Source organism: Suricata suricatta, chromosome 2 (genome assembly GCF_006229205.1).
Source record: "Suricata suricatta isolate VVHF042 chromosome 2, meerkat_22Aug2017_6uvM2_HiC, whole genome shotgun sequence".
Classification (NCBI taxonomy): domain Eukaryota; kingdom Metazoa; phylum Chordata; class Mammalia; order Carnivora; family Herpestidae; genus Suricata; species Suricata suricatta.
The window spans coordinates 133,325,698-133,350,860 of record NC_043701.1 but is presented as its reverse complement, the minus strand read 5'-3'; the positions used below and the strand labels follow the sequence as shown (position 1 = coordinate 133,350,860).

General features: G+C 53.3%; 1 protein-coding gene across 3 annotated transcripts in view; it reads right to left on the bottom strand.

Moving 5' to 3' along the window:
• Window positions 1-25,163, bottom strand: part of CDH23 (cadherin related 23) — a 413,185-nt gene that overhangs the window by 278,773 nt on the left and 109,249 nt on the right. For all 3 annotated transcript variants that reach the window (XM_029931861.1, XM_029931856.1, XM_029931860.1), the window contains exons 4-6: window positions 11,701-11,843; window positions 11,101-11,148; window positions 10,895-10,987 (exon numbers count right to left, since the gene is read on the bottom strand). In XM_029931861.1, the coding sequence (XP_029787721.1) occupies window positions 10,895-10,987; window positions 11,101-11,148; window positions 11,701-11,843 (284 nt within the window). The remainder of the gene's footprint in view (window positions 1-10,894; window positions 10,988-11,100; window positions 11,149-11,700; window positions 11,844-25,163) is intronic.

The window sequence follows — 25,163 nt, the reverse complement described above, 5'->3', positions numbered from 1 at the left end:
CTTGATGCGGTTGTGGTTACGCAATTATGTCACACTTTGCAGTCATTCATGAAGCTGAACATTCATGACTGTTCACTTCTCTGGAAGTGTACTTAAGTAATATGCAGACTTAAAAACAAAAAAGGAAAGAAGAAAACTCATGAAGCCAGAGGCAAAGGGGGCATGGGAGAAATACTTCAGGGGTTAATCTGTCCCACTTGCACGAGGCTTTCAGCTCAAGGCCTTCCTATCAGTCCCGTCCTTGATCCCCACGATGGCATGGTCAGGCCCTGGACTACTAGTCTCATTTAACGTAAGGGCAAATTCACATGGTCAGCCCCGGCAGGGGGAAGGGCCTGACCCAAGTCTCCCGGCCACAGGTGGTGGGTTCCTGCCCCTTCCAGGCTGAGAGCTCACCCCACTCTAAGTCACTGAGCTGCACAGACAAGGGACCGACACAGGAAAGGCTGCCTCTGGCTAGCTCGGCCCCAGGAAGGCTCAGCAGCCAGAAGGGTCAGGTCAGGGTCAGGAGGCAGAAGGTGCGTCTCAGAATGGGGTTGACAGCCAGGATGGAGTGGGGTACAGGCAGCAATGCCAAGGGCAGGGGCTGAAAGAAGCCTGTGCCTTCAAGCCCAGCAGAGAGCAGATGAGGTGAAGGGGCTGGAGTCAGATCCCAGCCAGCCACTTCCAAAGGGAATAACCCAGCAAGTCTTCTGACGGCTCCAACACTAGGCTTGCCTGTCTGTGAAATGGGGACCTCTTCCCCACTTGCAGGAAGGAAGAACAGGATTTGGCTAAATGCAGGGAGGAAGTCGTGCAGTGGGCATGAGTGAGAGTGTCCCAGGGTAGGGCGCGCCATGAGCAAAGGCAGGATGGCAGGAAAGCAGCCACCCACAGTGGGAATCCTGGACGGGAAGCCCAGGAAAGCCTGAAGCTTAAACCTCACACAACTAGGAGGCATGGCTGGGCTCTGAGTGGGAGCTACTGAGGGGAAGAGTCAGCGGGAAAAGGCCCTTGTGCTGTTTCCCTCTCAGAGGAAGGACCGGGAGAGGGTCCATCCTGAGCCTGTAACCCTACTGGACAAGGACGTGACCAGACACTCGGCTCTTTGTAGCTGGCAGTCCCCCATGCCTGGGAGGTGGGCTGGCCGACTGGTGATGAAGACAGTGAGAGGCAAGATTACATTGTACCTAGTGATTACGCCCTGGATGAAATCTCTCAGCTGCATTATTGTATCTGGAGAGAAGAGCCAGCTTTTTAATAGACGGACAGGAGGCTCCCACGTAAGGTGATTATGAAGAGGGAGAGCCCAGCCCCTCCTGACTTCCAGCCTGCGCCACGAAGTTGCAAAGTAATTAAAGGCTGCTAAGGAATCAGAAAAATTATAATAATTCTACCAACCAAGAACGTGCTCGCTTTCTCTTGTTGTCCCCCTCCTGGTAGAAAACAAGGTGGGTCGGGCAGCCTGCAAACATATCCAAATAAGCCTAAGGGGGCGGGGGGCTCAATGTCTTAGGGGCTGCCAGGCCTGTCCTCAAGCTGTTCTGATGATATTCCAACTTATCTGAGTAAATCAAGGGGCTGAGACAAAGTTCTAGAGCCCCAAGAAGAGGAGAAACAGCGCCAGCATGCTGGCGGTCGGCCAACACACTCAACACGGGCTTCGAGGTCCTACATCGGGCCACTGCCCTGGGGCTTGCGGGGGCTGTGGGAGCCCAGGAGGTGGCACCCCTGTCCCTGGCCTGGCTCTGGGCATCTGCCCCCACCTGGGAAGACAGTGAGGCATCTCCTGCTGAGGGATGGGTTCAAGTCTCCTGGGTTCTGGAAACCATTTCCCTAAGAATCTTCCCTGCTCACCTTAGTCTTCAGGGGTTCACCACTGATTTCTGGGGGAACCTGGGGAAAAAACCTTTGCCTCTCTTTGGTTTTGCTGGCTGCTACAGAATGTATAGTCGGATTAAGTCACTTTGATGGTCCCTCCGGTGCTGGTCCAAGGAGCCCACTCGGAAGGCTCTCAGGCCATTACGTTACTTTTTGATGACTGTTTCCTTTTCTCTTTGGCGTGTTTCCATTTCATGTTTTCCACACACTTCCTGTCTCCCATCTTGACCACTAATACTCCTATATCAACCAATCAGTCTGCAGCAACAGAGCCTATCTGTCAAGCTCCTCGGACCCCAGCAACCTTCCTGAAGTTCTCCGAGAATTTTCCATAACGGTGGGAATACCACTCACCTCCCCACCACCATGAATGTGGCGCGTCATACATGTGCTTTTCCCTAAACTTTAACACAACCCCCAACTACCCCCATTTTATGAATAAAGAAACCAAGGCTCTGAGAGACGAAGCCTCTTCATCACGGCCTCCCGGGCTGGAGTTAGAACCTGTGTGTGCATGGCTCCGTCACAGTCGGCCACAGAAGGGACCGGGGTCCTCATGTCACAGATGGAGCACAAGGCATGATCCAATAAAGCAAAACCTGGTCCTTCTTTGACTATCCGTTTCCTCAGCCCGCTGCCCACCCAGGGCCTGGGGGTACCCCAGTGCCTGGAGGAAAAGGGGTGTGGGCTAGAGACCTGAGCCCTCTGGCTACAGGCCCCCCGACAGGGGAGAGGAGAAAAAAGATGAGGACGACAGGTGGACTCGGGGCCCATGAGGCTGGCAGCCCAACCCCGCTGCGGGAACACGTCCTAGCAGCCCCTCTCGGCTCCTTCCACTTAGTGGGTCCTTACGTAAAGTGGGGAGGGCACAATAAAAGGTGCCTGGCAAGCATCAGAGGACCCCCAATGCATGCCAGCGGGGCTCTGCACTGGGCCCCCTGCTTTGTATCACAGCAGAGGGTCCTGCAGCCACTGCCATCTAATAATATGAGCCCCCGAAGACTCCCAGCTAGAACCGGCGAGGAAACTGGTGTAATTTAGAGCACTATTCCTGTTCAAACAAAATAATAATTCTCATTACACATGGGCTCCTTCTGTCTCCTGCTCCCATGCCTGCTGCCCTCTTTCCTTGTAGGGAGGGTGGTGGGGGGTGCTCACAGCCCTGGCCATGCCCCAATGGGCATGAACGAGGGGGTGCTGCAGGGGTCACGGGGGACCCTCGGGGTCCTTGGCTCTGGTGGGGAGCAGGCTGGTATTGACTCATAGGGATGGGGCTTCTGCTTCTCATGGGACAATGTTGTATGCACATGTGGGGGCTGAAATCTTAGAGGTGGGGACACACTGACCCTACAGGTCACTTGGAAGGGGTGTCACTAGGACCATGGCAAGGTCCTGACCACCAGAGGTGGTCCTCACCCTGGAGAGTGGGCAGCAGGCTCTGAGTGCAGCTTCCCCACTGGACCACCACAGCCTGTGTCCGGGGCGCGTGTGACAGCCCTCAGTTCCCTGCTCATCCGCCCCCATACTAGTTCTATCAAGGCCTCCTCTCTGCAGCCTCAGACAAATTACAGGCTAGCCATGGCAAGGCTATGAAAGGACACCTGCAAAGATGCTAAAAATGAGGAAAGGCAAGACCATGGCTCTTGCTGCAAGTATCCTTGACTTTGGGGGACTTGAAGATGTCGGTCAACATTTCTAGACCTCAGTTTGTCTCATCTCTAAAATGGGAAGACCAATTCTCCCCTAACTTACAGAGTTGACAAGAGGATGAATGAAAGATGATAAAAACACTCAGATAGAGAGAGGAGGATATTACTTAACTAAGTACACACACGCGAGTGTGCACCGATCCACCTCAAGACTATGTAGAAACACGTGGCCCTGTGGGTTTGCCCACGTGCATGTGTCACCTCATCCCCACAAGCCCAAAGCTCACTATCCTGGCTGTCACAGGCTGCGGCACCTGCCGGCTGTGGGAGGAGGTATTGGCTACTGTGCTGACAGCGGGGGGCCAGAAGGGGCATGAGCGCCTCAGGGTACTTGCTGAGGGGCACAGAGACGGTGCACGGTTTGAGGCTGCCGCCTGGCTAGAATAAACTACCCGGGCTCCGGTCAGCAGGATCCAGAGCCCCTGAGATGATTTATTGGTCTCCCTCTCCCAGATCAATAGGTGGGTGGTTATAGATGCAGAGGGGCTGCCGGGCACCATGGCCCCAAGGTATAAATTAATATGGCCTGTCAAGGGGCCGCGTCTCCTGGCGTGGGAGACGACACTCTCATGAGCAGAGCTGACATCTCAGGGGGAATGGCAGGCACAAGCCAGTGGGGGCCCCCCTGACCCCCACCCCTCGCTGCAACCTAAGGATACAGTTTATAAATCATTCAGTGTCTGATGGGCACGCCATGAGGAGGGCAGCTGGGGCGCCGCTGTTGGCTCGGGCAGGTGCTAAGAAGTCTGGTCATGCCTACCTCCGCGTTCTTGGGGCCTCATCTGGCCACCACTCCGGGGCTCCCTGCGTGGCCCCCTCTCAGAGGACGGAGGGCTGAGATTCAGGAACTGGCGGGCAACAGAGGGCACTAGAGAGCTCCCGCAGTGAGCTCTCCAGCATCCTGGGTGGCGTGGGCACCCTCTCCACCCCGGTGCCAGGCCCGGTGGCTCTCACCCCCAGCCCAGACTGTCAGCAGTGAGGCACCCCTGGCCTGGGTGAAGAGCACTTTGTGTGAATGCTCCCCTGTCCACCCAAGTGCCCAAGAAAGACACAGAGGGAGCCTCAGGGCTCTGACCATTTGTGACATTCTTGTCCACAGGCCAGGTCCTGAGCTGGGTGCTGAAGGTCCACGGTCCCCGCTCAGGCTGGCCAAGGAGACGAATGCACAGAGTGCCACAGCCACGGCTGTGTGTGGGACCCGTATTTATACGGAGCCCCACGCTAAGCACTTTGCAGACACAGTCCTGTCTAACCCTCACAACGACTTTGCAAGGCAGGCATAATTATTTTCATTTTGTGGGGAGAACAGAAGCGGCCTGCCATAGGTCACATAACCAGACCTGTCTCCTCACTCTGGCTCCATCCTTGACGAGCCCTGGGCAAGTCACCAAGCCTCTCTGTTCCCATGTCCACATCTGAAGAATGGGGATAATGCAGCGGCTAGCGCTCAGTGAGCTCCCCCACGGAAAGCAGGGCCTCAGGCACATGGGAAACTCTCAACAATAACAACGGTGTCACTTATTATTATTATCATAGAAATGAGTTACTTTGTCCCACTGACGAACGATCGCCAGGAATGGCATGAGAGTGACTTTCATCTGCCCTTGCTGAGTGACATGGAGAGATGATGCGGCTTAGGGGGACTCAGGGCCAGAAGGCTTGGGTCCTGGCTTGGACCCTACACCCAGCGCGGGAAGGGGGGGGGGGAGGGCTCAGGCAAGTACTCTCAGTCTCTCTGGTCCCTGTTGTCTCCTCTCCGCCCACCTTCCCTCCTCGACCCTCCTCCCTATCTCATAGTTGGTCATCTGAAGCCACTGGCGACAAAGATCTAGCAAGACCTGTCTGTCACAGTGACCTGGGCAGGGACCCAGGGAGCCTACTTCTAGCCCAGCTGTATTTCCATGAGCTAATACTGGGTACCTGCAAGGGACACATACCCAAAGGGCCACTGTCCCTTCTCAACAAGATCTCTGGTCAGGGGTGAGAGGTCACCTCTCTTTTGGAAATTCTAACATATGAAAAGAAGCTAAAGGTCAGGAAGGATATGATATTCAGAGGCATATATTCTCCTTCTCTACCAAACTTCTACACATCCTGTGAGGTCCCAAAGAGCCCCTGTGTACAGACCAGGTGCTTCCATCCTGCTTTGGCACACCCTAACTACCATGGCATTTAATACATTTATATGTCCTTAGACATCTGCTTGCTTGTCTCTCTCTGTAAGATTGCCTTCTCAGAGGACAAGACCTTGGTCCTAATTACCAGCATTTTACTGAATGTACCACACAAACCGGGCTAAGGGCTTCATCTACCTGCATTATTGGATGACCTCACATGACAAATATTGTTTCTTGTCTCACAGATAAAAAAAAATTGAGGTCCAGAGAGGTTAAGTCATCCCCCAAAGTTGCCCAGCTGGCAAATGGTAGATTTCATTTGCTCTCCTCTACATGTCCAAGTCAGCTTAGAATCCCTGGGCCTTGCTCCTAGCTGGTCAGCAAATGTTTGCTATGTTTGTTTTAAAAAAAATTGAGGGGTGCCTGGGTGGCTCAGTCAGTTAAGAGTCTGTGACTTCGCTCAGGTCATGATCTCATAGTTTGTGAGTTCGAGCCCTTCTTGGGCTCCATGCTGACAGCTCAGAGCCTAGAGCCTCCTTCGGATTCTGTATCTCCCCCTCTCTCTGCCCCTCCCATGCTCATGCTCTGTCTTTCTCAATAATAAGTAAAAACGTTAAAGAAATTTTTTTTAAATTGAGTGGCTCAGGGCATGGTAGATCAGCTCTGGGCTTCAAAGGACAGGCAGAGTTGAATTAGGCTGAAAGCAGAAAGACAACACTCCGGCGTCAGTTAGAACAGTACAATGTGTGTGCATTAAATCGAGAGACAAGAGAGATATAGACACAGGCTCACCGGCACTGAGTCGGCCCCCAGGCCAATGTGTGCGGAGGAAGCCAGCAGGTAGGTTGAGAAAAGCAGGTTGAGGCCGGGTGGAAAACAGCCTCAAATGCCCAGTGAAGGTGGCTGGACTTGTTCGAACGTCAAGGACACAGCCATCAGTTAGATCACAGAGGCCCACCTGGCCCACCGTCCCACCTCGGATGTCTAACATCACCCCCATCCTCCAGCCCGAACATCCCAGACCCGGGTCGCCTCCCCAGGGCACACCTGGAGGGCTGAGCTGAGGGGGCGGCCCCAGGAGGATGCGGTGGACTGGGCGGCGCTGAAGGTCAGCGAGGCGGACACACACCCCTAATGGAGGTAGCGGAGCAGTGCCGCTGGGCACAGACACAGGCAAACACGTTTGAGCAAATTGGAACGCCATAAAAGTCTATTACAGCAAATCAAACAGCAGTCAGCATGACAGCCATTAGCCTGAAATGAATACACGGGGACTTAATGAGGTCTGTCGAGGCTGGCTTGGTGAATTAAGTTGCCAATTCTAGCAGGATTTCCCTTTTCTTTACGGACTTGAAAGCATCCACGCTGCCTCGTTAGGGCTTCGACAAGTGAATTGCAGGGCCTTTCACCCTGATAAAATGGATAATTACATGTAGAACAGCTTAGTGAGGGGAGAGGGCTGGGCAGGAAGGGAACCAAGAACAAACAAATCCAAACACACCTGTCTGGCTTCTCCAGAGTAGGGGCTGGGCCAGGGCAGGGGGGCTTGAGGAGGGATAGGGGGCAGGGCTGGGGACCGGTGGCAAATGGGCTTCTCCCAGAGAAAGGGGCAGTGCCTGGCTTCGATCCGGCCTCCTACCCACTCTAATCCCAGGCCTGAGGACATGGGTCCCCGTGGGTCGTGCCTCCAGGCAGCTAGCACCTCCTAAGCTCAGGTGGGGAGGGCCACCGATGTCATCCTCCAGGGCTTGCCATCACCAGAAGATGTCGTACGCAGAGCCATGGGGTGCCTGGGTGGCTCAGTCTGTTAACCATCTGACTTTGACTAAGGTCATGATCTTGCGGTTTGTGGGTTCGACTCCCACATCAGGCTCTGTGCTGACAGCTCAGAGCCTAGAGCCTGTCTTTGAATTCTGTGTCTCCCTCTCTCTCTAACCCTCCCCTGCTCATGCTGTCTCTCTCTCTCGAAAAATAAATAAAACATTAAGAAATAAAAATTTTTTTTAAATGCAGAGCCTGGGCTAGCTCTTTCCAAACTACGCATTCAGAATCACAGGGGTGCGGGAATATGCCGCCTAACTAGTCCCCCAGGAAGTTCTGATGCAGCCTTCTGATTCATCTCTTCTCTAAAACTCAGTACCGAACGGCTTCTGAAATAGTTAGTTCTGTTTCTGTTTGCATCACTCCAGGGCTGGGGAGCTCAGCACATCTTTGGCAGGGCTGTGCAGTAGGGGTAGACTGTGCAGTAGGTTTCAGTATTAGAAACTTCTTTCTTACATAAACCCAGAATTTGCCTCCCTATAACTTGTTCCTCACACCCATCCCTGTGTTCTGGGCACAAGAGACCCCCCAATTATCAGAGCTCTGAGGGCTGGGGACAGTGAATGCTGAGAAGGTGAGGGAGAGGGTGTAGAAAGCTGGCATGACCCCAAGAGGAGCTCAGTAGATGGAAACAGCCATCGGAGCTCCTTGGCCATCCCTTAAGGGATAACAAAGTGCTGAAGGAGAAGCAAGAGCTTTTCCTACTGGGATTCATCCTCAGACCACGGGATGTTACCCCAAGAAGGGATCTGGACCAACTCTCCCAGTTTAACAGCTGCTGGAACCGAAGCCAGCAGCAATACCCAGAGTGTCATCCAGCAGGTTGCTGGCACAGCCAGGACAAAACTCCAGGTGTCTTGACCTCTTTCATGGTATAACACAGGAGCTCTGTGGCTCACCTTGGCCAAGTTCAGCTGGAAACCCATCTCCTTCAGGAAGTCTGCTGAGATTTCTGACCAGTCTGGCAATCCCTTGGCACTGACACCTCACTGGGTCTCCAGTACCCCCACCCCACACCCCGCCTTTCTCTGGTTTGCATTTTCACCCTGTTCACATCCGCAGGATATGTGCCACATATCACACTTCTCAAGGGCAGGGGCCTGAGGTTGCCAGGGTGATCTCAAGACCAGCAGGAGAGCCCAGCTCAATTCTGGGCCAGGAGCCAACAGGCCCTTTGCCGGTACCTTAGCTGGGCCCTGAGTCAGGCAGCTAAGTTCTAGCTCGGGTGACCATACCAGGCCAGGGCTGGTCGGTGCCAAACCACCTCGGGTCAGGAGTGGCCAGGCCTCCGTCCAGCTGACACCACACCCCACCAGCCACACTGAGCAGCCCTAACTGGGGTATCGAGTAGCGAGCCAGGAGGTGACCTGGGGATGTTTACACGTGAGCAAGGAAACTACACAGGACTTTCTCCAAGAACTGTGCATCCTTGGAGCTGGCCCCTCTTAGCCCACCCTCATTTCATCAGATGGGCACCAGGCAGGCCACTTTATCCTGCCTGTCCTCTGTTTTCATTAGATAAGGAGGACTCCGGCCCAGAGAGGTTACGTGACGTGCCCGCATGTGCCCAGCAATCTGGAAGCAGAGCAGGGGGGCTAGGTCTGGGGTCTCTTGCCTCTGGTTCCGGCTCCTGTCATTGCACATTCTTCCGGCCTCCCAGGTCTCTGTGCAGTGGAAGTCTGGCACGGCGCCAAGCCCACAGCAGACACTCAATAAATATTTGTTAAATAGACGAATGACTGAAGAGGCACTCTCCTTGGAGGCAGAGGCCTCTGGAGAACCCCAGGGGATTCCAACGGGGCAGTGTTGGAGGTCACATCTCCTGGCAAGGTAGCGAGGGAAAGGCTGGCCTTGGCCCAAAGGCTGGGGAGGAGGGAGGTGACCTGTCATCTGCTTGCCACTGCCGCTGCCCGCTGCCCCCTGTGAGGGACGACAGAGGGCAGCCGTGCCTGCCAGAATGACAGCTGAGCAATGGGTCCAAGGCTCATTAACTCTGAGCTGTGCCCTTGGTCTCTGAGCCCAGGCCCAGAGTGTAGGCTGGCACGTAGAGCCCCTTAATTAAATTAGGGAGCCTTCCAAATGAGAGGGGGCCCAGAGCCAAGCTGTGGTCCCGGATGCGCTGGCCACGGCTCAGGGCACTGTGTCCCCAGGCTTGGGGCTGCGGGCGCCCCCTCCTTCTGGCTGGCCCCATCTGGGGAAGGGCGTGGGAGCCTCTGGTGTGTCCTCACCCACACATTCGTCCTCACTTTCCTCCATCTGGCACTGGCGTAGGACAACTGGCTCACAGCTCCAAGCAAGGAGGGCCAGGAACGGGAACAAGGTCTCTTCATCTCTGAGGGAATCTGAAGCTGCCCTGGGACTCAGGAGGCTCAAAGTCAAAGCTGTGTGACCTTGGGTGAGTCACTCTCCCACGCTGAGCCTCGGTTTTCCCCTCTATAAAGGGAACAGGTATTTTCTAAAGGCTCTTCTACTTTCCTGATCCAGCGACATATATTATAAAAGGGCTGGAACCCTAAGGCCGTGGTGCTGACCTGCCTCTTTCCAGTGGATTCCATTGCTCAATGTTCCCATGCCCACCCTTTACAGCTGCCACCCAACCCCGAGGCCTGAGGGCAGGCCTGACGACACCCAGCAGAAGCTCTTTACCACCACCACCTTCAAGGTCTTTGAGCTGCTAACTGCCAGCCCAGAAGACTGCCATCAGTCACGGGGAGAGGGACAGTAAGCGACGAGAACCCTAGTACCGTTGGGAGCCAGCAGCCAGCTAATTAATGAACCGTTTGTAATGCAATAATTTGTACTTCTCAATTACCAGCAATGGCTTGGTTTTACATGCATGCGCTCATGCAAACACACTCAGAGTACACAGACGACCCAAAGGCGCAGAGGCCCAGGGAGACAATGGGGCAAGCATTAAGGCTAGGGAAAGACTGTCTCTTCCTGGAGCCACCTGCTTTCTGTGTCCTGGTGGGGCGGGGGGACCTGTTCTGGCCACAGCTGGAAAGCCGGGGGTCAGGCCTGCCAACCCATGTGCCCAAGGCGCTCACTGGCTATGAATGGAAGGAAAGAAGCCATGATACCCACCCCTCCTAATTCCTGTTCTGTCGCGCCTTCCACACAAGTGATGGGGCTCGTCCCAAGGCAGGCCTTCCATCAGACCTAAGGCAAACGCCAGCCCTTCTCCTTGACCGGCAGATGGGTCCCTACCCTCAGAGGTGCTGGCACAGTCACCAACCTGCCCATAGCTCGTGCCCCAGCAGAGGTGTGGGCAGGAGAAGGGGCACTGGAGCTGTCCTTTCCCCAGCTCCAGCCTATTCCCAGGCGGGCCTGAACCAACAGTGTGTACCCCACCCCATGGCCCTCAAGCATGACTCTGGGGGCTCCTACCTCAGGGATGCGGACGCTGTAGGGCTGATTGTGAAATGTGGGTGCGTTGTCATTCACGTCCCCGACCTGAATGTTCACCTTCCGTGTGATCACCTGCCGAGAGAAGCAGGTGGTGAGTGTCTCTCTGCAGAGGCCTCTGGCTTCTCTCCCCCCAAGAGTTGGGGACCCTGCCTCCCAGGGCAGCAGGGGCTGCAGGAGACACTCACCCCCTGGTGGTCGCTGACAGAGAACTCCACTGTGAACTCAGACTTGGTCTGAAAGAGAAGGGAGGGAGGGAGAGAAGGCAGAGTTAGAGAGAGGTGTGCTGAGCTCCTGAGTTCTGGGTCCTGGGCTCTACTCCGGGCTTGGCCTCTAAATTGCTGTGTGATTTTGAGCAAGTCACTAGACATCTCTGTGGCTACTTCTTCAAATGTAAGAAGAAAACAAGGGTTGGGGTTTTCAAACTCATACTAAGTTGCTAAGGGCTGCCTTGTCACCAAGTCCTGCATCTCTGGAAAATGTCCTTTAGCGGAACATTTGTCGGGGTAGACTTGCATACATCATGGGGTGACCATTCTATGGGAGATGAACCCAAGGTCATCATTCTTCTTGCCCGTCCAGTGTTGTCCCTTGTTTGGAGACACCCCCAGCCACCCCACTCACTGGTACTGGAAGAGGGATACCATTTAGGCAGGAAAATGCTACTTGAAGGTCAGAATGGAGGAAAGCCCCTAAAAGATGATGAGCCCCCCTCCCCCCACCCCGTCCCTCAGCATCTGCCCCTGCCCCCAGGAAAGGACAAGGGCAGGGTTATGACCAGGTCATACCTCTCTGTCAAGCGGCTGCCGCAGCCACACCACACCTGTGTCAGGCTCCACGGCAAAAAAGCGGGAAGCCTCCTCCCCAGACACGCCGAACACCAGGGGGTCATTGTCCATGTCTCGGGCCAGCAATTGGGTCACAGAGGAACCTGGAAGAGCCATGGGAGAGATCAGAGGGCAAAAACAGGAGGTTGGTCCACTCCCCAGCACCTTGCTTGGGTGGCTGAATCCCAATGGGAATGGCCACCAAACAGACCGCCGACAGGCAATTACTGTAAAAGCCCTGTGCATCTCTGGGCTCTGACCCACGCTGCCTGCCTCCATCCCGGCCACTCATCACAGTGTGCATGTGCTTGTAACAGGGAACTGTCATTCACCACGTTTTAGGCATATAATAGACAGCTGAGACCTGTGTCTATCCCCCCTCTCTGATTTTAATTTGGAGACGCCCTTCTCTGAGTGGCTCAGATGGGGGCCAGGCCCCCAACCCTTCAATTCTTTTGTCCCAGGATGGGCACATATCTCAGCTTTAGTCAATCGGAGCATTTCCATTTCCCTAGTTACAATGATTGGTTCGGGGATGAGCATGTGACCCAAGCTAGCCAATCACAGCCTGCCCTGAGACTTGTGCTAGCATCATTGGGATGGCGGAGCCCTCCTTCCACTGGGTTTGCCACATAGGAAGAGTCTGTATGAGAATGAGGCAACAAGGAGGAAAACAGAGCCAAATGCTGCACAGAAAGAGGTTCCTGAAAGTTTGAGGGTGTGCAGCCTGATATAAGCTGTAACCTCTGGACTTCTCAGCTTTATGGGCTAATGGAAGCACCCTTTCTAATTCAGAATATATTACATTACTGTTGGGCATTCACCCAACAGTGACCTGGTGCCAGCTTTGTGGTAATGCTGGAGTACACAGAGGTTAGGAAGATGTAACCCGGCCTTGAAGAACTCCAGGCTGGACTGGGTTTAAGTGAGGTTTCTGTTCCCAAGGAGAGGACTGAGGTTGTCCATCTTCCCCAAGAAACACAGCCCTGGCCATAAGCCCCCAGGATGCCTGGCCTACAGCCGCAGAGTAGGGCATCTTTTCCCGGGGACCGCAGCCCTAAAACCAGGAGGCTCCAGACAACTGGACTGGCTGGCCACCTCCGCTTCAGGTAGTCCTCCAGCCTCCGGGAACTGTGTAAAACGCTGAGAGTATAGTATCACTTTCTGCAGATAATCTACAGTCTTCACCTGATTCTCAAAGGAGTGGCTAGATTTGAATCATGGCCTTGGGCAAATCACTTCTTTTAAAGCCTCAGTTTACCTTATACGGTGGAACAGATAATGCTTTCTTCCCCAAATACAGATTCTTAGGTTACTGAATAGCTCTGATGATCAAGTTAAGTAAGAAAAGATTCCAAACTCAGGGACTGTTATCTAGAAAAGAATGCTAATGAGCACTTCTAAAGGACAGTTCTAACATGACAATGATAGCTAACCACATTCTAGACAAATGGGTTTCCATGGACTTTCTGATTCAATCCTTACTGTTAACTCTCCCCATTTAACAGATAAGGTAACGAAGAGCAATTAAGTAATTAACCACAGCTCACAGTTAGTAAATGGCAGGGCTGGCATTCAGATCCTAGGCATTCTGGGTCCAGAGCCCATGTTTTTTTCCATGACCCTATACATCTCAACACTTGATATGTGAACTCCAGATTCAGGATTTCTATGGACATGACCCTCTCAGACCCTAACCTGAAGCCTAATACTTGGAAAAGGAAGATGCTGAGCAATCACTCAGTTCTTAGGATGTGCCAGACACAGTGCTGGGCTCATTCACACGGGTTCTCTCATGACATCCTCCCCCAGCAACTCTGTTTAGTAGCCATTATTCTACCCATTTTATAGACTAGGAAGTTGGGGAATCAGTGAGGCCAAGTGTCCTCTCCAAGGTCACACACACCAGTGGGAAATGGCAGCATCCAAGGTGATGGGAGAAGGTGAGAAGTAGGAGGAAGAGGAGGAGGAAGAAAATCATAGAACAAAGTTAGAACAACCTCAGAGACCTCTTGGGGAGTCCAAGTCCAACCTTCCCATTTTAAAGATGGAGAAGCTGAAGGCATTTAGCTGGGTACTCAAAGTACAATGGTGGGAAAAGAGTCAGTCAACTAGAACCCAAGTTTCCAGACTCCCAGCACAGTGCTCTTTCTGGATGAGGAAGGAGGAAGAAGTCATAGAGAGACCAAACACATCTATCTATATTGTTCAACGGCAAGCAATTGGTTTATACTAAAATAAATAGGAACATTTTGGAACACAATGTAACTATTTTTTTAAGATAATTATTTTTTTTTAATATTTATTTATTTTGAGAGCATGAGCAGGAACGAAGCAGTAGGGGCGGGGCCAGAGGATCTGCAGCAGGCCCCGTGCTGATAGCAGAGAGCACAATGCAGGGCTTGAACTCACAAACTGCAAGATCAAGACCTGAGCCGAAGTCGGACGCTCAAACTGACTTGGATCCATCCAGGTGTCCAGTCTAACAATTTATTTTTAAAGACATAACCTAAAGCAATAAAAGAATTTCCAGCCTCCCTCAGCTTCCAGGGATACCCATTTCCTCTCCATTACCCTCAAGTGCCCTTCAGCAGCAAAGTTAGAGGAACACTGATCTCCTTCCTAATGCCTTGGGGAGATTCCATATGCAGAAACTGAGGCCCAGAGGGGTCCTGCCTGTCCATTACAAGTCCATGGCAGCCCACTGGAGTGAATATTTCACTTGCCAACCACCTTCAGGGGCCAGCCTAGGTGGGAAGTATGGGACCAAGCTCTCTGGTAGCCGATGGGATTCTGGAAAAGACTGCACTGGCCCTCTAACAAGGTCATATGACTCGGTCCGATATCCCAAATGTCTCTCTCAGGCCCGATGCTCAGGCCCTTCCAAGAAGGGGGGTGCTGGGCAGGACATGGATGGGGCCATCATGTGCTGTCATCCACCCTGTAATTTCCTGGACTTTTATCCATTTTCCCCTCAATTATGTGCTGCTCAAAATGGTCCTTCCCGGCTTCCTCGCAGGCTCTTGCCTGCTTACGCCTTCTTTGTGTCCCAGGTAATTGCTAGTGACCTTTTCTAAGTGTACTAATTAAAGGTGCCGATTTAATATTATATTTAAGACAAGACGCCCCGCGATTTTCCAGCTGGGCACATACTCCCCCGCCCAGGGCTGTTCTGCTACTTTACAGAAGCTGGGCCTCACTTTGGCTTTTTCTGGACATAGGGCTCAATTCTCCATCTCTGCACCATTCACCCAGGAGAGAGGCCCATCTATGGGGCCCAGCCCCTGCCCAATGGCCCTCCAAGCAGCCACTCAGGAGAACAATCCCGGCTATGGGGCCATGGGGTACACGTACCACCCTCTATGTTTGTTTCCCACCCAAGACACTGGCAATATGCCCCCCAACTCAGGTTTCGGAATACCTTGTGTTGTGCTTTGTTTTACTGTATAACTAGGATAAAATACATATAACAAAAAATATAGTGTTTCAACCATTTTCACACGTACAGTGTTCAGCGATATCAGGTACATTCGCAGTATGGTCCAACCACCACCCCTATCTGCTTCCAGAATATTTTCCTCGTCCCCCAAAGGAGACCCATCCCCACGAGGCAGTCACTCCCCATTGCCTCCCTCCCCCTGCCCTGGCAACTGCTCATCCACTGTGGGTCTCCCGAAAGTTTCCTGTTCTGGGTATTTCCTATACACAGAATTAGAGGCGATGTGGTCTCAGCGTCTCGCTTCACTATGTAGCGGTCGTACCTAATCCCTTTCTACGGCTGAGTAACATTCCGTTGTATGGAGATACCGCATTTTGTTTACCCATTCATCCACTGACAGGCGTTTGGGTTGTTTCCACCATTGTGAATGGTGCTGCGATGCGCATGTGCAGACAAGTTTTTGTTGGAACACCGGCCCTTGGTGCTTTTTGAATACATACCTAGGAGCAGAATTGCTGGGTCCTGTGGTAATTCTACATTTAAATTATTAAGGACCACCCATTGTTTTCCACAGCCGCCACATCATTTATGTTCCCACCGGCAATGGAAGGGACCTGGAGCTCTTTCCAGTGGTAGGACAGACACTCAGTGATTCACTGGGCTGGATGCCTCCAGTCCGGTGGAGAGACTGGAGCCAGGGAGCGCTGCATGCCAGATGTTGCTGGTACCCTGCCCGCTAAGCCCCAGCACATCACATGTGCCAGCCCCACCCCCAAATGTCAGCCTGGGACTCTTTGCCTGAGGGCTCTGGCCTTCTGGCCATCAGAGACTGCTCCCCCCACCGACAGGATGGGCTAGAAGTGCCAGGGAGCTAAGGGCCCCAGCAGCAGTGCTCCAAGAGTAACTGAACCAAAGCGTCGGATAGAGTTGGCAGATAACCGCTCCAGCTTCTTCGCCCCTCGGGGGCTGGTGCAGAGGCCGGGTTGTACACTGGCTCTCTGAGTTCCCTGCCGGGACCCAGCTCCCATGGCCTTAGGGTGGAGGGGGACGTCGTTGGTCAAGCGTCTTCTCCTCCCTGTCTCACCTCCTCACTCCCCACCTGTGCTTCCGGAATCACCTTCCCAACAAACGATTTGCATTCCAACCCTCAACACAAGGCCTTCTTTGAGGGGAATGCATGTGAGATACCCCTTAAAACTGTAGCCACGGCATCATCCAGAAGCCTGTAATGATACAGACTCCCAGATCCCACTGACTCCATTGGCCCGAGGGGAGCTCAGAGTGTGAACGTTTAAATGGCAGCCCCACTTACCCTGCAAGACACCCCCGCCACACAGCCAGGTCTGGAAGTCCGGGGACTGGTTTATCGCAGGGTGATATTCAAATATTTAACAATGGGCATAGTACAGGCATCGACCAATCAGAAAGGATGCCAGCCATAAACTAGAGGACCGGCTGGCACTGCCTGTAAGTCAGCCTGGTTTATGGCTCACATTTTAGATGCAGAGAAAAGCTCCTTGGGCCTCAGCATGATTTAAAGGCTCAGTCTTCGGGCTCTTGGTTCAATTGGTGCCACGGGAGGACTCTCTGTTCTTGCCCTACCCCCACCCCAGCCTTTCGGGGAAGGGTAGCTCAGCAAGGCTATCACCCTCCACTCAGTGCCAACCCAGCCCGGGGTGGGGGGCAAGCCTAACCTCATGCGTAGAAGATCCCTGGACGCCCATGTTCACAGCACTACCATTCACAGCAGCCAAAAGGCGGAGGCAGCTCGAGTGCCCGTCGATGGAAGGATGGATACACAAACTAGGTGCACAAGTAACGGAATATTAGTCAGCCTTAAAAAGGAAGGGACTTCTGACCTGTGCTACAGCATGGATGGATGGACCTTGAGGACGCTATGCTAACTGAACCAAGCCAGCCACAAAAAGACAAATGCTGGATGATTCCACTTACATGGGGAACCAAGAGTAGTCAAATTCGCAGACTCTGAAAGTCGAAGGTTGGCTGCCAGCAGCTGAGGAGAGGGAGGAAAGGGGGGGTTGATGTTTAATGGGTATAAGGTTTCAGCTTTGCAAGATGGAAAGAGTTCTGGAGCCCCATTACATAACAACGTGAATGTACTAAATGCTACTGAAATGTACATTTAAAAATGGCTGAGATGGCAAATTTTATGCGACGTGTATTTTACCACAATTAAAGAATCCAAGACCAAAGCTTAAATCAGATTATGTGCAAGGCCCTCACGATCTGGCCTGAGACACCTCCCACTCACTGCATTTCACAAACGCCCCTGGGCTTACCCTTCCCTGGCCCTCTCTTCTGTTCCTGGACCGTGTGTGGCTGCCTCAGGGCCTTTGCCCTGGTTGTGCCTTCTGCTGGAATGTCCCTACCCTGGCAGCTTCTTCACTATTCACCTCTCAGCCAAAGGGCTACCTTCCCAGGGAGGCCTTCTCCAGGACTCGATCATACAGAGAGAGTCTATCTAAAGAGATGCCCCATGTCCCCGCACCCCGTGTCACTGTCTTCTTGGCTGTCCCTCCTCTGAGCTGATTTTGTTTGTTCACCGGACTTGTAGACTGTGTGCCCCAGCCCCTTGCCTGACATACAAGCATACCCAGTTTGCTTCATGGGGTGCAGCCCGGCCCATCACGTTCCCTGTTGTACCCCCAAACCTAACCCAGGGGCCAGCATTTCAGGGGTGCTCAGTCAAGAGCCGCTGGGTGAACAAATGACTCCTGCCCATGGCCAGGGGTGCTATGCACCCACAGCCCCCAGAGTCATGTAGATCTGTGAGCCACAAGGCAGGGAGAGAGGACAGCCAGCTAATTCCTAATTATATATACTAATGGACAGGAAAAAGCATGGCTAATAAAAACCTAATAATGACAAACCAGTAGTACTTGGTTTTGGATGCAGCCAGCATCATAGGTGGCCACTGGCTGGGGGTCTAGTCTCTCAAGAAGTAGCCCTGCACCCCATCCTTAATGACAATGTACCTGTCTAGGGCCATGTACTCTATCCTGTGACCCTATACCCCATCCAGGGGTAATGTCCCCTATCCTGGGCCATCTACCCCATCCTGGGCCACAGACCCTATCCTGGGGGCTGTGTACCACATCCTTGAGGCCAGGTACCCAATCCTGGGGGCCGCATACCCCATCCAGGGGCCCTGGTTGGCATGGCCATCTACTCAGTGGGCTACAAATGCACCTGGGAGGCACAGACTGGTGATGCATCTCCACAGTGGCCTCAGCCCTGCCGCAGCAGCCCATGTCCATCTTCCCAGCAAGAGGTGGACAATCACAGGTCTCCCGCAGCCCTGCTGGGCCCACGCTGCTTGCGGAGATAACTGCTATTACTACTATGGTTATTATTTGCACCGAGGGGCAAAGGCTGGGATTGGCTGTCAGATGCTCCTGGAGAGCCGTGAGCTTTGCCCACTGGACGAGATGTGGGCCAGAAACTCGGGCAGGGCGGTGGCAGCTTATCCTGGCTGGGGGATGATGGAAGCTGTCTGCTCCCCGAACATGGAGGGGGTGCCACAGAGTGGATGGAGGGCTGGACAATACACTGCACTTCCTCCAGCAGTAGCATCTTCCTACAGCAACTCCCCCACAGGGGCATGTGCCGCACCTGTTCCAACACCTCCCGTGGCACCCACAGAATTCAACAAGCTCCTTCCTGAGATGGCCGAAGCCCTCCCAACCTGTACTCAACCCCCTGGCCGGTCACACTGCCAGCGCGTCCTGGGGCTCAATCTGCCAGACCGCTGCCCTCCCCAACGCACACCGTGGTTCTGCGCATTCCTACATTGTGTGGCGGATTCTGCAGCCTGGAAGGCTGCTCCTCCTTGCCACTGCCCCTCAGTCGCAGTCATCGGTACATGTGTGTCTCAAATGCCACTCCGGTCACACGGTTCTCTCCCCTTGGCGCTCCCTGAGCCACTGTTGGTACTCCCATGCAGCACAGAACAGCCATCGCCCCTTGAAGATGGAGACCAATGCCCTGGGATGCACTTGGCAAACCTCTCTGCCCCTTCATGACTAACGGTGACTCCCCTCCGGGGCCAGGGAGCTCGCCAGGTCCCTCCCTTGCCCAAGTTGACGCTGGTCTTCAATCGTGGCTCCCTATTCTGTTGTGTCCATATTCAACTTCAGAAGCCTTCGCAACATGGGGTTACACGCAGCTGCTGCTGGCTGGTCCACAAAGGCGTGGGAAAGCAACCCTAAAAGGATGTCTCATCAGCCCTGACCCGTCCAGGGGCCACGGACCTTGCAGTCTGCTCCTAGCAGGCTCAGGGCAGTGAGAAGGGACAGATCAGACTTGGGGCCTTCAGACGAGCTCAGAAAGAAGGGCTAGTTATGGCTGAGGGGAGAACCATAAGGACAAAGCCTGCTATGGTGCAGCGGGAGAAGCAGGGGTCCTAGCAGGGACAGGGCTGCGCCCTGGAGAGTGGCTGAGCCGAGGAGCAGCAGATGACGGGCCCCAGACTGCAGGCCATGGGTGATGACCAGGTCTTTCTGAGAAGCAGCAGCCTCCCCTCCCCATCACCACGGGGTCTGTCGCACAAGCCCCGTGCCCACCCTTCTCCTCCTGGTCTCTGCCAGAGCCAGGGGCTCCTGCCCTCCCCTTCTCCCCTGGGATGAGCCCCCCAGAGCCTGGGCTGGCCTTGGAGCCTACAATCTCATTTGTCTCTCCTCTGGGATCAGACAGGCCTGTTAAGTACCTTGATTCCTGCGGATAATCTCATTTGTCTTAGGTTCACCCTCCCTGTTCTTCTGCCTTCAGTCAGGCTCCTTCTTCCTAAGACCCCCCTCCCCACCCCAGGGGCCTGAACTTGGTTTGACCTCCGAGGAGCTGATTTTTGTTTTGGGTTTTTGGTGGTGGTGTCCTAGGTCCTGCTCTGTCCACCCAGGGGGAGCCAGAGTGAGCCCTGACACAGATGCCCCCGCTCCTCCTGAGAGGCAGGTGGCCCCCAGCCTGCCTATGCTGACTCACTTCCTCACTCGCAACAGAAAACCCTTGCTCTGGATCAAGGGAACCGTCTGTCTCCACAACCCATGGCCACCCTCATGTCCTCCGTCTCCTGCAGCTCGGTCCACTCAGAGTACATGGCGTGAACTGTCAGGGGAAAAGGAATCCAGCACTCACGAGCACCTGCTGTCTGCCAGGCACCATGCTCATTCCCACTGTCGTCTCTTTCCCACCATGACCCCAAAGAGAAGGAAGAGCATCCCTACTACACAGACGAGAAAAGTGAGGCTCAGAAAGGTAAAGGGACCTACCCAAGGTCACACAGCCAGGAGGTGGCAGCGCAAGAATTTGAACTCAAGGTGGTCTGACTCAGAATGTATATTCCCTCCATCACCCTCACGGCTTTTATCACAAAGCCTTTTATCTAAGCCCTAATCTGAGAAGCGAAGCACTGCTCTCTCCTTACTCCATGGAGTCCAACCCTAGGGAGACCCCTGATCCCCTCCATGTTTTAGGCTCCTTCATATTTGAAGCTGCCCTGGACCCTGGGGGTTACTCAGCTGGGCTGAAGGGGAGTACCCTTGAGGCAGGGACTGTGGGGACCCCCCGCTCTGTCACCCTGCCTTTCCACAGCCCGCTTATCAGCAGCTAGCAAGACGGCGAGTCACTCCTGAGAGTCAGGGAAGTGATGGCTGGCTCACCTGGGCACGCAGGAGTCTGGTGGCCAAGGGGACAAGTTAATTCAGCAGAGAAGGAGACAGTACACAGGGCAGGTGCTATAAGCCAGAGGCTTCAGTGGCAGGGAAGAGGAGGAGCTACATGCCATTGTTGTTTTAAAGTAATAAAGCACAAGAGGAAAGATCAGCCCCAAAATATTTGAGGGATGAGGCCCTGAGTCTCAGAAACCCGGAGCTCTTCCACTTCTGACAAAACAGAGCAAATAAAATCATCATGGCCAAGGGCTGCCGGGCCCAGCTGCAGACATCTATGTGCTCTAAGCGCCTGTAACCTTATGAGTCACAGAGAGGTTAAGTTACTTGCCTAAAGTCACACAGCCAGCATATGCCAGAACTGGGACCCATCTAATTTCCATGACGCCACCTATAGTCCTTCATTCGTTCACTCAGCAAACACTGCCGGAGCACCTGCTCTGTCTCGGGCACTGGTGATACAACCAGGAACAAAACGGACAGAAGTGCTTGCCCTCCTGGAGCTGACACACCTACAGACCCCACACGCTTTTCCCGGCCTTTCACAGGCACACTGGGGAAGCGGCCTTTCACAGGCTGGCATTTAGTCACAGTCCGTATGTATGAAGAAGTGTATTCCTACCCTTTCCCCCTGGTTCACGGGCTATGACCTGTGGGATGAGCACTTGGCAGGGGAATGAGGACATGGAACACAGGATCAAAGGACAAAAGACAGTTCGAGAGGAAGATGGCCTCTGTGAAATCCCTTCATCATAAGACAGGAGAAGTGGTCAGGCATAGAACTGACAAGGTTGTGCGGGCAGGTGCTCAACTTCCTGTGTGACTGTGGGGCACTCATTCCGCTCTCTGAGCTCCCTTTCCTGGCTGACACCATGAAGGAGCTGACATCAACGGCGAAAGCACACAGGTCCTTGGGAAGAATCAATGCCCAGCCTGGCAGGTGGGCCTCGGTTCATGTTCCGGGCCGGTCCCCGGGTCACAGTTGCACAGGCACCGTGCGGGGGAGGGTCTTGAGGCTGTGTGGGTTTTCAGCAGGAAAGAGCACCGTGATCCAGCAGACAGCTGATGTGAGCACAGGATGGGGGTTAGCCGTACATGTGCCACACTCACATCCTTGAGGAGGCCAGCGAAGTCACTTTCCAAAGGAGAAAGCAGGGCTGGGCATCTCCGTGACGAGTCCATGGCCACCCAGCTAACAGCTGCAGGGGGCAGAGCTGAGGCTCAGATCAGTCCTGGGCTCCCAGTACCCTTTCCTCCACACCATGTTAAAGTCTCATCCAGTTAGGGGCACCTGGGTGGCTCTGTTGGTTGAGTGTCCGACTCTTGATTGCAGCTCAGGTCATGATCTCATGGTTCATGGGTTTGAGCCTCGCGTCAGGCTCTGCCCTGACAGTGTGGAGCCTGCTTGGGATTCTCTCTCCCTCTCTGCCCCTCTACCGCTTGTGTGTGCGCACTCTCTCGCTCTCACTCTCTCTCTCTCTCTCCCTCCCTCTCTCTCTCTCTCTCCTCTCCCCTCCATCTCTTTCTCAAGTAAATAAATATTTAAAAAAAATTTTTTTTAAGTCCCATCTGGCTAAAATACCTACAAGACTATGGTCCTGTTTCCCACACCACGTACAAGGCCATGTACAAGGCCACATACAAGGCACTGTGGAGGAAAGAAAGGCCCAGACACCCCAGCCCGTCCAGCAAGACTGCCCACACTGGTAGAGAAACCCAGGGTACACCCTGCCCCATCAGGCCGGACAGCCAGGGTCCGGGTTGGACTGCATACGCTGTTCTGTGCAGGAATAACAGCCCGAACGAAACGTAGCCATGAATAAAGGGCTCCAGAGTGCTTTGTCTGACCTTCCTGAGTCCTTGCTTCTTTCACTCTCAGGCCCCGGCGGGGCGGGGGGCTGAAGTCCTGTCGCAGGGGCCAGGAGAGCCAAGCTGGTAGTTACCAGAGTTAATAACAGTGATACTAGTGGGGTGGGCATTTTTTTCCCCTTCTCCTGAAACTTTTCAATGCATTGAACTGTTCAATTAACTTTACAAAAGGAAATGTGGAAAAATGACAGCAAATTGAACTTGACATTATCATTAAAATAAACAGAGCACTGCAGGCCTTTAAAGGCTCACAAAGAGATTATCCAAACATTTGTAGGCACGTGCTGACTCCTTCCTGCTCCCAGGAACCCTGGTGCTCCCCCTCCTCCTGCCCAAGCCTGCACCCTGGTCAGTGCCCACATCCCCCCAGCCCTGCATGAGGCCGCGCTGACCTCCCCCATCACCACCCCCTCCACCCAGTGTGAACATGGGGGTGGGGGGCCGGGCTCTGCTAACCAGCTGCTGTCTCCAGTGTGTCCCTTCCCTCTCTGGTCAACGATGGAGTATTTTAGTCCATCCAGTGGGTCTCCGGCCTGGCCTCACTCCAGATTCCAGGTCCTAGTGATTTAAAATTATTTTCAAAGGGAATTTGAACCTTAAGGCCTGACTTCAGAAGGCCCCTCCTGTGCCCCATCCCCTAGCCAGAGTGCAAGGCCCAGGGCCCAGGCCCTTTTCACCTCTCTACAGCCAAAAAAAGCTCAGAAACCAAGAACGGTGTCATGGGAAAGCGGTGAGAAGGACTCCCTTTCCCTCACCCCTACTCGGCCTCCCACTCACCACTGCGAAGGAGGCCAGAAAAGTCCCTCCAGAAATCGCTTCCTCTTTGAGGAGACTCATAATTACCCACAGTGATCACAGCACCATTCATTTTGCCCTAAAATTAATACATCACGTTGAGAATGATATCGCACTAATTTATCACAAGATTTATGAAACTTGCACTTTTTCTAATGAGATTTATGCAAATGCTGCTCTTGACACTGTTTGTGTTTTAAAAAGTTTTGACAGGGAAACAGGGGTCCAGCTCAGCTGGCTGAGGCGCTGCCCCCATCCAGGGGCCCAGGGGAGAGGCTCCATGGGGGTTCCTGTCCTTGGAGGGGCCCAGGTGAGCGAGCCCCTTGGCCTTCCCGCGAGGCGCGTCCCTCAGGCCCATCCCGCCCCGGATACACCCTCCACCCTTCCTCCGGAGCCAGCCCTCCCAGTGGGAGGCCCTGCTGCCTCAGGTGGGGAGGCCATTGCAAGTGGGGGGCTGCTTCTCCAGGTGAGCAGGGGTCTCCCCTACCAATCAGAGGCCTTTCAGGACAGCATCCCAGTTGCCAGGCCATGAGACAGGAGCGGCACATAGGAAGCAAACTCCAAGATGGCACTCACTCCCAGGTGCTGCCTCTATACTCATAAGTCTCAGAGTGTCCCCTAAAATGTCGCACCCTGGGTGCCTCTCCCGCCTCACCCCGGGCCCCACCTTGCCACTAGCTACCATTTACTGAGCCCCTGCTGTATGACAGGTACTCTGTTAAACACTTCACGCACATAATCTCATTTAATATTCACCGCAAACTTGTGAGAAAGGTATTCCACCCTCGAATGAAGAGACAGAGTCTTAGAGAGGTTTAGCAATTTGCCCAAGATCACACAGCTAGGAAGAAGTGGAGTCAGAATTCAAACGCAGGTCCATCCGACCCTGAAGACAAAGTTTTTACCCAGTATTGACTCCACGTGAGTCACAGGGGACTTCCCTCTTCTGGGAGTTTAGCAGCTATATATTGAAGGGTCATAGCCCAATACTCAGTGACCCAGAACATAGATGAAAATCAGGAAATTCGCCCTGAAGGTTTTGGGCAGCTAAAAGTCATACCACAAAATCCATATACTAGATTTTAAGACCATTATGAAAAATAGAGATAAGGTCGGGTTCTCACTCAGAGCCTGTTTACTCTTACTTTATATACAATTATAATTAGGTTGGTCTTTGTTTTTGTTTTTTCTGATTCATAAAAATCTCAAGCAGGGACATGAACCATAATAAAAAGTATTAACTTCTGCTGCTTACAAGAGGGAAAGATCAAAATCTTCTGAAAGGTAAGAACTTAAAATAATCTGAGTTCCCCCCACTGGTTCCTGTCAACAACAATGCATCATCATAGATCATCACAGATCACCATAGAGTGGTGCTCATCGTGATGTTCAATGATGTGCCAAGAAAGTGCGAAATGCTGAGTCATTCCTATGTAGGAAGGCAGGTACGTATATAAAATATCTTATGAATATTCCATACAAGTCACTATAATTAAAAGGAATGCTTCCCAAAGTGTATTTCACGAATCATTAATTCCCTAATATGCTAATGGGTACTCCATAAAAATGCACTCCTTGGCCAAAAAGGTCTAGGCAAACACCGCATTAAAGAAATGTAAACAGGGATCCTTCCTGCA